At 45.3% G+C, this 13710-nt stretch overlaps 1 protein-coding gene across 7 annotated transcripts in view; it reads left to right on the forward strand.

Moving 5' to 3' along the window:
* Positions 1-9541, forward strand: part of thumpd2 (THUMP domain containing 2) — a 33714-nt gene extending 24173 nt beyond the window's left edge. For 6 of the 7 annotated variants that reach the window (XM_064317291.1, XM_064317288.1, XM_064317290.1 and 3 more), the window contains exons 2-10: positions 2720-2852; positions 4352-4920; positions 5046-5123; positions 5345-5397; positions 5532-5619; positions 6924-6995; positions 7157-7271; positions 7805-7925; positions 8900-9541. In XM_064317291.1, the coding sequence (XP_064173361.1) occupies positions 4774-4920; positions 5046-5123; positions 5345-5397; positions 5532-5619; positions 6924-6995; positions 7157-7271; positions 7805-7925; positions 8900-9257 (1032 nt within the window). In that variant the 5' untranslated portion in view covers positions 2720-2852; positions 4352-4773 and the 3' untranslated portion in view covers positions 9258-9541. Of the gene's footprint in view, positions 1-1270; positions 1587-2719; positions 2853-4351; positions 4921-5045; positions 5124-5344; positions 5398-5531; positions 5620-6923; positions 6996-7156; positions 7272-7804; positions 7926-8899 lie in introns of those variants that run through there. The other variant, XM_064317287.1, reaches the window with a different exon arrangement.
* Positions 9542-13710: the final 4169 nt, after the last annotated feature.

Consider the following 13710-nt stretch of genomic DNA (forward strand, 5'->3'; position numbering starts at 1 on the left):
TCTCTTTTCCGCGTGAATGAGGAGGCAAGAGGCGGCACAATGCATTCAAACATCGAAGGTTACAAGCAAGACGTATGCAAATGAAGCCATCTGCCCGGATCCTGCTGTATGTCGTTGTTTATGCTGCACATTAAGATGTTATGCAGTCCAATGCGGAACAAAGCATAGATATGTGGAGTGAACAACACGAAGCTGGTTCCTACATCAAAGCTTGAATAACTGTGTGTGCGTGTGTGTGTGTGTGTATGTGAGAGAGAGACAATCTTTTGATTTGAGTGCCTTATGCCTATTAGGTCAAATTTCCCATTACATCATTAATTTGTCTTAGATTTTTTTAAATATACATTTATTGGCTCAGTGGTGCCTGATGGGGAGAATATCTCCCTAATGTAGCGTTTGTAAATAAATAATGGGGAGGTTTCAATGTGAATATGTACGAGTCAATTGTAGCTGAGGCTTTTAAAAGACGGTGGGGTGATCGTCTTGGAAATTTTTATGGAAATCAATTATTGGTGGTGGAATTATGACTTGATTCTGAAGGATAAATATTGCAGGTATCGAACAGCAGCATTTGGTCGTCCATTTTGCAGTCGGAAGGGCCTGTGCCTTCCATGCACAGCCTTCAGCTCGCAGCCTAGCGGGGAGCAAACCCAAAAGTTTCTGAAGTTGGGTGTCGCATTGCCCATTTGGATCCGGAGCCAAACTAATTAAAACCATTCTTGTCCTAGAAGATAATAAAACCATGCATTTGCAACGATGCTGAGAGAGGCGGAAGGCCCAAGTCATGGCCAGTTCTGCGGCATTAGGTGCTGACACCCCCTGCCAAGTTAGGAGAAGGTATCTGGGTGGGAGTCTGAGAATAGATATAATCATAATAAGATTCCACAGAGTAATAAGATTCTGCTATAGGCAGGCAAGCGGCTGATTACTGCAGGCAAAGTCAATTCAGCGATCACATCAGTGGGAGTGCTGAGGGGTACATCTCTGTAATCTCCCAAAAAGTCTCTAAGAAAGATGTCTTTTGGATATTTTGAAAAGACAGAAATACTTCCTTCACAATATCATGATAAAAGTTACATCAATTACATTTATTATAATAAGAATGATGATGTTAATATTTTAACACAAGTGACTGGACGTTAATCTTCCGCATGGTATGCAAGTCGAACAGTTTTTATTACACACCTGCTTCAGATAATAAGTTCAACGCTCTGGCGAATTATGGTGAGAGAGAGACATCTAGTGGTGATCTAGAGGAAGTGCACTAAAGTGTAAAAGATACGCCCTTTCCGTTTCCGCAACAACAAAACGGCATGACTCGCGCTGGAGGGAAACTGTCTTCAGTTGTAAGAAGTATCGTTTTTAGCTTCGTAAACGACTTTTAAAAGCCACTGATGGTCGTAGACTGTCCCATTCATGTGAACGTACATCCATGTAGTCTAACTTTATGATTGTTCGGTGCCAGACATCTCTAAATGAAGGATTCGAGTTGCTTTAAACGGCCATTGCAGTATTACTGCACTGCAGGGAAAGGCTTGGAAGAGTTTCTTGTGGCGGAGGTGCGATGTAAATTGGCCGCGATTGATGTGAGTATCCACAGTGGCAGCTAGCTAGCTCTCTGCTGTGGATTTATTTAACTGTATACTGGGAATTTATGATGGCACCAAATTCCACTTGGAAGAATACAATATGAAAATGGATCCCGTTCAAATGTATATCAGGCACATTCTTTGTAAATTCAGCGAGGATTCAAATTATTAAAATTCTGAAACTCAGCACATTTGTTTTGCAGCAAATCAATTTGAGTGAGTCTTTGTGTAAAAAAATACTGTAGTCTGCTTATGTACAAATGTTAGTGAACATTTCTCTTTCTCAAATAAGTAAACAAATAAAACTGGTCCAGGACCAATGTGATACTAGGCATCTGTCGTACAGTAGGGGTGTGTGTTGGAAATGGTCACAAAAGCCAGAAAACATGTTGCCATATAGATATTTTTCAAGGGATGGCCCACATGTATAATCTTATGTCCAGAGGATATATGTGTATAATTGGATTCTGTGTTGCCATAATGATGACCTTTCCTGATGACCTTGGATGAGTTGTGGGTGGAGGCGGGGTCATCCCATCCAGTGGTGGTCATCCCATCATGGTGGTCCAACCTTTACTGTGGCAGAGTGCAGTAAAGTTGAAATGCTGTAAGTGTAGATCATGAATATGACACAGGATGGTGCCTAGCTCAGTAAGAACAGGATGTCACCAGGACAGGGTAGGCTCAGTGGTAATGAAACCACAGAAAGGGCAGTTGATGCTTCATGATTCATTAATTTTGTTTAGCCTGCACTACCCTTCTGACTTTAAACCAGTGTTGAGTGTGGGAGCTATGAGGTAGGTGTTGATGTTTTTATTATTTGAGCTTGAAGATGATTTATGCTCTTTCCTGGATCAAACTACTGCAGTGGCCTTCTGTGTGAAACCTCCTGTGGGGCTGTTTGTGAGCAGATAATGCTGCTGCCAGATTCTCATCGTAAGACTAAGGGCCTGGTTTGCTTCGACCTTTATCATGTGCAAAATCTTTTACCACATACAAAGCCAGTATCACCCATCACTGGTTGTGTTATTAGTTTTGCATGTGCTAAAAGGTTTTGCACCTGCTAAAGGTCTTAGTAAATCAGGCCCTAAATGTACCTAATAAAATGTGCTGTGTGTAAATCCCGGCAGGTTGACCATGTAACAGGAAAGGTGTTTTTCTCCACGAGTGAGGACATTAAGAAAGTGAGAGGTCTGAGATCTGCAGAGAGGCTGTTCCTGCTGCTGAGGAGAGCGCCACCTCTGGCCCAAACCGGGAGTGCAGGTACCACCCTGCTGTGTGCTTAGAGACATACCGCCACCCACATGCTGTCTTTCCTGTGTTGTGTCTTGGCTGTGTTTTGTGTATATGTTTTTTTTTATGGTTTTATGTACACAACTGCCTGTAGTAAGATTTTCCCCGTGGGGATAATAAAGCTGGATCTGAATCTGTATGTATGCAGTCATGTATTGGCACAGATTCTGTAGAAACCCCAGATACTCAGCTGCAGAGTTCCTTTTCTTTTGTCTGATTTTTTTTTTTTCTTAATTACTGTAGGGCTCGGACTGAATTTTTCAGAACATTACAACAATTAATGTACATAGTCTCGGTATTGTACTTCTTCAGTCCCCTGAGTTACTGTTCAGAAGATGTAAAGTGGAGTATTTCAGCTCTAACAGCTGGGAGACAGAAGTCTCTATATTAAAAGGTTTGAGCTGGGTATCTGGTGCATTTACAGAATCTGTGGCGTCTCTGCCAGCCCCACGTGAAGCCGGTCTCTATGTTCCTTTGGGGCAAAATTCCTGTAGCTCCTCCTACCTTGCTGTTGCTTCTTTTGGGTTGTAGTGGCACTGGGGAAAAAACTACAACTCATTGCCACCACCTGCCATGAACGTCAAATTGTTTGAGGAAACCGTATGGAAAGACACCACAGAAACTATGTCTTTAAAAATACAGCATCGTGTGACATAACAGGAACAGATCGCAATCAGAAGGTATAATTGCTTAGCATTTGTCCCCACGTGTGGCTGCAGTACTGCCCTAACAAGGACATCTCCAGCGTCGTCTTGAGCCGTACACAGTTCTGTTTCATTTACTGAGAACAACCTTGAAACTTACCCTCAGTAAACTTACCCTGTCAGGAAATGTGTGCTTTGGTCATCAGGTTTTAAAGTAATCCTTTCTGTGCATACATTTTTGGAGGTTGAAATAATTGGCTCCAGGCTCACATCCCGTTCTCTGATAAGTTCCTTCTGTGTCTTCAGTATTCTATTTTTTTTGCTGGCTGAGCATTCCTCTGACTGGCAAGCTCTGAGCTTATTTTTCTGTGGCTGCGGGTATTTGGAATATTCTTTAAAAACGTGTTGTCAGCACACAGGCATACTGTAGATGAAGAGCTATCTGCTGAAGCGCTGTCCTAGGTGCGCTGTGTGAGCAGTCAAACGAGACTCCAGCCGTCCAGCGGCACAGACAGACAGCAGACTGTATTATTATTACTGCTTCTTACCAGGAGGTTGTGGGTTCGAATCCCAGTGGGGTGATGCTGTGGCGTTCTTTGCTTCAGTGAAATAATGGCACATTCTGAGACCCAGATGAAAAGATTGTTGCGTTTTGCTTGTGTGTTTTTGTAGCTGTATGTTACTTACAGAATTGTGCCTTGCCTATGGATTTGCAGAATTTCTTTTACTGTTCAGCAGCCTGGGACACCTCTTGTTGCAGTGCGCAATATGAAAATAAAATAACTTTAAAGACTTGATTTTCTTCTTCTGTGGTTTGGTCCCCAGGGAGAGCGGAGGATGTCGTGCGGGACCAGATCATCGGACAGCACCGGGTCTGGACTGAGGCGCTGTCCCTGTGGCACCAGCTCCGAAAGGGCCTGGAGGAGGCGGGACCCGACCCAACGGGACCGGGGCGGGGCAGGAAGAGGAAGCTGGAGCAGGGAGAGGGGGGTGGAGAAGGGCCTGTCTGTGGGAGCCTGGGGCAGGTGGTGGGGCGGGGCCCTGGGGTGGAGGGGCAGGGACCTGGGGTAGAGGGGTGGGATCCTGGAGATAAGAGAGGGGACTCTGTGGTGGAGGGGAGAGACTCTGTGGTGGAGGGACAGGGCCTTGGGAAGAAGAGGCGGGGCCATGGGTTGAAGGGGTGTGACTCTGGGGTTGAGGAGCGGGGCCCTGGGGTTGAGGGGCAGGACTCTGGGGGGGAGTCGGCCATGACGGCGGCCTCTGGGGAGGGAGCACCGCCCCGCAGTGAGTCTTCCTCAGAGGCAGGGGGTGCTGGCGAGCCCCAGCCTGCTCCAGTGTGCTTCAGAGTGTGCTGCCGCTGCACTGGCTCCTACGCCCGCACCTTCAGCTCCCAGGTGGGTGTCCCGGGGGCGGGGGGGTCTGGGTGTGAGAGCAGGATTAGTGGATGTGAGAGTGTTATTAGTGGATGTGAGAGCAGTATTAGTGCAGCTCATTGCGCTTCACTACCTGTCACCTGCAGGAGCTGGGCAGGATAGTGGGGGTGGCCATCAGCAGGCAGCTGGGCTGGAGTGTGAACCTGAGGGAGCCTGACCTGGAGGTAGGCCTGACTGCACTCTGCACAGCTCTGTAGATTACAATGAGCACTACAGAATATGGTTTAGACTCGTTAGCATGAGAACGTAAGAATTCATAATGCTAAGGATGGGCCCTTCGGCTGATCTAGGCTTCGCTTTACCCTGATCCTGCGATTTCTGGAAGTGGTTGTGACTGTCCAGGTACCCCAGCCTTGCTCTGAGTCCTTGTGTCTCCTCTGTTCAGGTCAATGTGCATTTAAGCGATGACCACTGTGTGATTGGCCTCCCGCTGCTAAGGTTTGTGCACCGACTTGGGATTCTCACTAGCTGGCAGAGACAGATCTTTGAAGTTGTTGAGATGAGTGTGGAAAGGTGTGAAGAGTGTGTGGAGCTTATCTGTGCTCGCTCAGTCATCCCTGTTTCTCCCTCAGATCCCCGCTAGCCAGCCGCAGCTATATCAGAACCACAGGACTCCGCTCCACCGTTGCCTGGGCAATGGCGTCGCTCGCTGAAATCAAGGTAGGCTCAGAAATAACTACTCGACTTGTTCATTTTTCTCTTTTTTTGTTAACTTATTTTTTTAAAAGTGCACATCAAGAGCTGCTGTGTGGCTCATTCGGTTAAGGCACCATGAGCCTCACTGCTTCGGTTTGAATCCGAAACCATGCCAGTGCCAACTGTGGCCTGTAGCTCCATTGGACGACAAGCGATTGGCGATTGCCTGGCCCAGGGTACGAGAGGGTTCAGTCAGTCAGGGGTCAGCATTTCATCAGTCTCTAGCGCCCCCTGCTGGTCGATCAGGCACCATGAGCTGCAAGCCAAATCCGATTATAAAAGGTCTTCCTCTGACTCAACTCTGCGAGTTTAGCTGTAGTCTACGGTGTGAAAAGAAGCAGGCCGGGAACGCCATGTTGTCAGAGGAGAACCGCGGATGTCTGCACTGGGGCATGAACGCGGCTGAGGCTACAAATTAGCATGGGAATCGGATCTGTTCAGCCCCCATGTTGGGTACAAACATTTCAGGAATTATACACCAGTTTGGAGTGGGGGGGCATCCACCACAGATAAATACAGGAAATAGCAGTATACACAAAATATGTGTATCAGCAAATGAACAAATAACAGAGTCGCTGCGAAGCACAGACACTGTGACAGTACACTGTAATTGCAGAATGTATCATAGCAAAAGGTGCTTGATGTCAGCGTCGCAGCGTCTCTGTAAAAATCGCTGTTCAAATGAAATTAAATCAATGGCATCGAGCCATACAGTAAATATTGATGGTGTAATATTTGTGCAGTATTGCTGTGTACGTCTGTAAACCATGTCTAGAGTAATTTAACCTTTCAGTGGAGTCCAGTGCTCCTGCTGTCCTCAGGTGGCCCTGTTGACAGCACATAATTTACTTTGGGTTATTTTAAACACACTGTAGTTGGGCGTTCTGAAGTCATTTTACCATAACAAGGCAGTGATTTTCAGCCCTTTCATTTTTAGTAATACAATGTTATTATGAAATGGAGTGAATTGAATGAATTGAGATGCAGTTGCTCAGGTGCATCTGACATCTGATCCCAATTCATCACGATTTCCATTCACACAATTCATTTTAGCTTTAACTGATGATTTTTTAAAATTTCTTGCTTGTAGTTTTTCTGTGTATGATGACTTGACAGCATGTTCCCAATATTTGATAAAGTAGCACAAATTCATTTATTTACCAATTTAATGTTACTGAATCAGACCCTTAGTGAAACCATAAAAGTTGTATTATTATTAGAGAAAAGGAAAGTTTTCATTCACTTTTGTTTTTACTCACACCAAACAGCCAGGGTCTTCTGTCCTAGATCCCATGTGTGGAGTGGGGACGATACTCTTAGAAGCTGCAAAGGAGTGTCCAGTAAGTAAGACTTGACTTATTAGTGTGAGTCAAATGTATGTTACAGATATGCATATCTAAATTGTGCAACTTGCTGCATATGTGCGTAGTATACTTTGTGTGAATACATCAAATAACTGAGTTATTCATTCCATTGTATGTGTTCATTCATTTCCATCCAGAACTCCTCCTTCCTGGGAATGGATATAGAGGAGTCACAGCTGCAGAAAGCCCGAGACAATGTGCAGTTTGCAGAACTCTCTGGAAGAGTTGAAGTGATTAAATCATCAGTTAAAGGTACGATCTAATTATTTATTTTATATTTTCGTGACTGTTGACATGTTTTAGAATTGTTCGATGTGTTATATTTTAACCTCACCAATGAATTGAATATATGCAGTGTATTTTTAAATCCACATGCCAGTATTGTTTTGATGGAAACCTATTGAAGGCCTGATTAGAATGCATGCTGCAGTATTAAAATGTACTCTGGGATATTTATTTTTCCTTGACTAAACCCCATGGGAAGTGTTGGGTTAAAGGTACCCAACGTTTATAACTCTTTAGCATGGGTCGTTCCCTGAGGTATTTTTTTTCAAGTATCTATTTTTCGAAAATTTTAATATATTCAAACTCTGAATAGATAAAGTTATGACTATGAAATGTGAAATTATAATTGTCATTTACACTGCTGACATTAATAACTGCCCCAAAGTGCAGATGCGTGATTCCATAGCAACCCAGTTGTACACACTAGCTGTTCTTCAGATTATGGTATATGTTGATAGAATGTAAATCTGTAACTATTTCTCCAACATTCTCTCTCCTAGCGATCCCCGTTCCGCCGGAGAGTGTGGATGCTGTCGTCTGCGATATTCCGTTTGGGAGGAAGTTTGGCAGTAAATCTGACATGGCGGCCAGTCTGCCTGCTATTGTGGCTGAAATGGAGAGGTGAGCAGGGCAGTTATAACAGCAAGCTCTCGTTATTTTAACATTTATCTTCTGATATATTCCTCTGTATGCATTAGGGATTATATTAGCGTATTTGCTATGATATGACCCAATGTGTAATTGGACAGACCGAAGGTTGTAGCCTTTTCAGAAACAGATGTGCTGTTTTACGATGACGGCCTGTTTGTTTGAATGGCTCTATCATATTGCGTGTGTCGTGATTTGCTTGCACCACTTATGCTCTGAAGCACATGCAGCCTGCCTCTGCGTTTCCCCTCTCAGCTCACCAGCTGCATGCGTGTCTTTGTGTCAGAGGGGATACATTCATTTCTGCAGCAGGTGCAGGCTGGCAGGCTGCAGTCTCCTGACTGACCAGCAGAGGCCGCCAGTGTGTGGTGTGACTGACAGAGCTGCTGGTACCACACTTAGTAGCGTGTGCTTCAGGGGATAGAGAATGCTCTGTGTAGTGTAGAACAGACAGAGGGGGTTATTGCAACGAGACCAGCCTGGAAATACAACTGGATATACCAAACTGGGACAAAATGAAATTGGGGTTAAAAATTAAAACCTTCCCAACTAGCACAGAATGTTCTCACAATGTTACTGGAATGTTTTGTGTGTGTGCGTGTGTGTGTGCGTATATGATGTGCATGTGTGTGTGTATGGTGCATGTGTGTGTGTGTGTGTGTGTGTTCGTGGGTGCGTGCGTGTGTGTGTTCGTGGGTGCGTGCGTGCGCATGCGTGCGTGCGTGTGTTTGTGTGTGTGTGTGTCCGCGTGCGTGTGTGTGTGGTGTGCGTGTGTGTGTGCGCGCGTGTGCATGTGTTGTGCGTGTGTGCGGTGTGTGTGGTGCTGTGTGCGCGTGTGGTGTGCGTGTGTGCGTGGTGTGCGTGTGTGCGTGCGTGCGTGTGTGCGTGTGTGTGCGTGTGTGTGCGTGTGTGTGTGTGTTTGTGTGTGTGCGGTTCTCTGTCCTCAGGGTGCTGTGTGTGGGCGGATCCCTGGTGCTGCTCCTCAGCCCCGCCCTCGCTGCAGATCTGAAGAGGAGCTGCCACCCCCAGCCTGCCGCTCCAACGGACGAGTCAGGAGAGCCGCCTCCTCCGTCCCCCCTGCACAAACCCGGGGGTCCCGCCCCTGCACCCCCCCAGCACAGACCCGGGGGTTCCGCCCCTGCACCCCCCCAGCACAGACCTGGGGGTCCCCCCCCTCCGAACAGACCAGGGGGTCCCGCCCCCCTCCTCTTCCCGTCCTTAGAGCTCCAGAGCGTGCACAGAGTGAGTCTGGGAACGGCCGACGCCCTCATCCACAAATACCGCAAGGGCGGCGGTGTGGTGTAACGGTTAGGGAACTGGACTTGAAATCTAAAGGTTGCAGGTTCGATTCCCAGGTGGGACACTGCCATTGTTGCTTCAGTAAAAATATGCAGTTTTATAAATGGATTTTACAATGTAACAATGAGAAAGTTGTGTCGTTCTGGATTATAGTGATATATATGATGTATGAATGTCAGTAATGTAAGAAAGGCTCTCCTGCTGCTGGTGGGATCCTGATTCAGCATGCGCCGGTAGTGATGCTGCGGATACTGTTCATATGTTTGTCACATAAAGCTGTAATTTCTATACTTTGTTGCCTTCCTTTCATTTTGTTATGAGATCATGAATTTTGGACGTTGGAGGGTTCTGCTGTCTCCTGGCCACCACTGAAGAGATGGATTGCTCAGTGTAAGGTGACGTGTGTACCGGTGTAGGATACCGTGTGTACCTAGTAAAGTACATCCAGTAAAAACTGCCGTTACCTGCAAGCTTAACCTAATCTAAAATCTTCAGGCACACGCACCCAGGAGAAGACAACATTTCTGATGTAAAAATAAAATAGAATGAATATAATGACGTGAAACATGCTTTTCAGGTGTGCTGGAGGCATCTCTACCAAAACCAACGCTGGTCGCTGCTGATGCATTTTACAGCTGCAATAGACAAAACGTTTATTGATTCCATAGGGAAATAGCTTTTTTAATTATTTATTTATTTTTGCTCTATTTGTGCGAGCTGAATTATTTTCTGCCATGGCTGTACGTTTTTTGGAACCAATGATTAAAGTGCGATACCACAGAGACACCTAGTGGCCAAACTGAGTTAAAGCAGCTTTGGTTTGAGGTTTTGCAGGGAGTAATAGCATAGGCACAGACATGGGAACGCTCGTGTTCACCATTTTAATACAAAATGAAGCCATTTGCAAGAACTGCGTACAAAGCACTGGCATGGTTTTGTTTGCCATGTCATAATATTAATGTATTTGAATAGTGTACAATTAGCAGAGACCAGTCCAGACTCGTTACAGTAATAATATAACGATTAAAATATGACCAGATGTGTTAATATTCAGCTCATATTTTCTGGGCTGCCCACAGAATCATTGCAATCAGTTAAACTAACTTTATTCTCAGGCAGAGAGGCTCTTTGCTGATTCTTGAGTACAAGAGTTAACTCGGTCACAGAGACCCTGAGCTGCACAGACTCACTGATAGTTGTATTGGTCTTCTGGGTGAAGAGAAGTGACATGCACTGCAGACCAGTCAGTTTTTAAAGGCAATATAAAGACTAAAGAGAATGTACAAGGTTGTTCAATGGTAATCTATAGTTATCTTCTAAATACAGGTTCTGGGTTCTTTTTCGCTACGTGTCGGTCAGAATCTGATTTACACCTTGACCTTCTGTCCATGTTACGACTTAAAGTTTAACTTAAAAAATTCAAAGCCACAGTTGAAGGACATCCCTGCTGAGAAAGATGGCTTCCGTGCAGGACCCCCAGGAACAACAAAATGGCGGGAGTGAACAGATGGACACGCAGGGCTTTCATCAGGTGAGTGACGTGACCGGTGGGCATTGGATACAGTGGAGGTCTGGCTACACCAGTGTAACAGTAACAGCAACCAACCCTGTTCTGCCAATACTGCCATTCTGGCGCTGATTGGTTAGTAACCTACTGTGACATCTAGGGCCACATTACTGATCGTGTATAAGAGTGGCTGATATTTAGCGTTGTTACACGTCCAGGCGCTGTGGACGGTTAGATTTGGGGTTTATGCGTACTACAGCTTGATCGCATGCATTGGAAGAGCTGTTAAATATTTGTCTGCTTTGTAACCTGTTATTTCATGCCTGATTCTCAGAGTGCAGCGTCTCAAGCAAAGGTCTCCAAACGTAAATGTGACGACAAGATAATTTATTCAAGTAAGGCCTGAAGAGAATTAAAAAAAGAAAGTAAATTCACAGTTGGCTGCACACAGAACTTCATGCCCAGTAATCACATTAAAATGAACGGCTGAATTGGGAAAGGATACAATCTCAGTGCACACTGCAGTGGGAATTCAGTTTAATTAGGGGAATTATAAAAGCAGTGCTTTTGAAAGTGTGTGTGTGTGTGCACTTGTGTGTGCACGTGTGTGTGCACGTGTATGTGTGTGGGTGTATGTGTGCGCGTGTGCATGTGTGTGTGCGTGTGTGTGCGTGTGTGTGCATGTGTGTGCGTGTGTGTGTGTGTGTGCGCGCGCGCGCGCATGTGGGTGTATGTGTGCGCGTGTGGGTGTATGTGTGCGCGTGTGGGTGTATGTGTGCGCGTGTGCATGTGTGTGTGCGTGTGTGTATGCGTGGGTGTGTGTGTGCGCACGTGTGGGTGTGTGTGCGTGTGTATGCTGTGTGTGTGTGCGTGTGTGTGTGTGTGTGTGTGTGTGTGTGTGTGTATGCGTGGGTGTGTGTGTGAGTGTGTGTGTGGTATTGTGTGGCTCGCCTGTTAATGTGCAGGATTAGTCTTGCTGTTATGAAGGCAGTAGAGAGTGGTTATGAGGCTGTGGTCTTAATGAAAGGGTCTGTTAGCTCCTGAGGAGGGAGGGAGGGATGGAGGGAGGAGTAAAAGAAGCCCCTTACCTATCTTGCTGGGCACTTGCATCATTGTATAGATTAAAAATTCCTGTGCAATCAAAATCTTAAGCAGAACCAAGTAAACCAACACTATGATATCAAGCCAATGCTATTCTGTTGGGATTTTAAATGATTTTATTTTATCCTGAAAGCAGTTGAGTTCTTATTCTGCCCCGTGCAGGAGGATTTGGGATTGGTTGGTTTTTTTGTTGCATACACAACACGGCCATTTGGATTTTTAACCAATCAGTGGCGCATTTGTTTAGTTGGCTGCTAGTCAGAACTGAACCTGAGGTGAATATCTGTGCTGAAAGGACACGGTGTCAGACCTCCCTCTCTCGTGTTTAGAGATTAGGGAGCGCTTTATTTTGGCGGGCTGTCTGAACCGTGCTGTGTGCTGGTCCTTTGCGTATTGGTGAGGTCTCCTTCACGTGCCCAACACCCCCACGCACGGACAACCACAGCGTGTCAATGTCGAGGACCGCAATGGAAATAAGCCTTCAGGCTTTATTGTGTTTTCATCCTCGGTGATTTTAAATGTATTTAATGACTGCAGTGCAGTGTTACATGTGTGTTTTAATCATCAAATAAATTCATTCATTCATTCACAACTGTGGGAGCTACTGCTGGGGTTGTCTTATCAGGGAAAAATTGTCTGAATTATTATTTTTTAAATATGCTGAATACTCAAATGTGATTGCAGGAACTGATTTTTTTTTTCAATATTAGTGGAATCAAAAGACAAATAAAAACAATACACCAATTTCACTGCACATTTGTTTTCTAGATGTGCCATATTTCAGGGCCAGTGTATTCTGTGATTAAGGCCTAACAGAAAGACAGGGACCCTGAACTACTGCTTCAAAAATGACAGCCACTTTACCAGAACCCCTTTTTGCATGCAGCTTGCAAATTTTATTTTGGACAAAAATGAGCACATAGTCTGATTGAAATTGTGATTATAATCTGTTATTATCAGTTCTACCATTCCAAATAGATGCAGTTGAATCACCTCCTTAAGGTCAATGCATTGATGCATTTTTACACCACTACCGACTAGACTTGACCAGTTAGCATTAGCTAGTAGTCCCTCAAGAACGAAGCACAAGCTTGGCTCATGGTTTGCTGGATGCACATGTCTCCATACAAGTCATATATTAAAATACTTTAGTGACGCTCTTATTACACCCTGAACACACAGCGACTTACCGCCCTATCTGGGTGTGTTTTCCTCCTCTTCAGCAAACGGCACACGGCACCTCATATTGTGCGATGTATTGAACACTTGTGTGTCTCAGCCTGTTTCGTGAGGTCAGATTCCAACACTTAGTCATTATTTTATTTTAACCACTCCGCAGACCTGCGTGGTTTCCGCCACCACAAGCGCTACATTAGTATTCCTGTGGAGCCCTGGTTGTCATGACAAAGCCATGTCAGTTTGCTGGGTTGCCATGGGGACTCTGTGCCTTATCGGCCCTCCAGCAATCAAGCATCCCGTGGCTCGGAATACCAAACAGGTGGCGCGTCCACAGAATATCTGGAAAAATAAATAAATATGGGGCCCCCCCCTGCACCCCCACCCGTTTCTCAGGTTAATTCAAACATACTGTGTTCCCCGTGCATCGTTCAGATGCTGCGCACACATTTTAATTTGTATCCAAAACGAGGAGCATTGAAGTGAATCTGGGAAATGGCTTCTGTTGTTCATTTTTATTGTACATTAGTTTTGTTATTTAGGGGAATTTTGTTTTCTATGAATTGCATTTCTGTTGTACATGTATGTGGACATAGCATTTCCGAGGGGCCCAATCTCTGCAGCAGTCCCTCCTGTGTGAGTGTGTTGCTTGTCCATGTACACCGGTGCAGTCTG

Source organism: Anguilla rostrata, chromosome 18 (assembly GCF_018555375.3).
Source record: "Anguilla rostrata isolate EN2019 chromosome 18, ASM1855537v3, whole genome shotgun sequence".
Taxonomy (NCBI): Eukaryota; Metazoa; Chordata; class Actinopteri; order Anguilliformes; family Anguillidae; genus Anguilla; species Anguilla rostrata.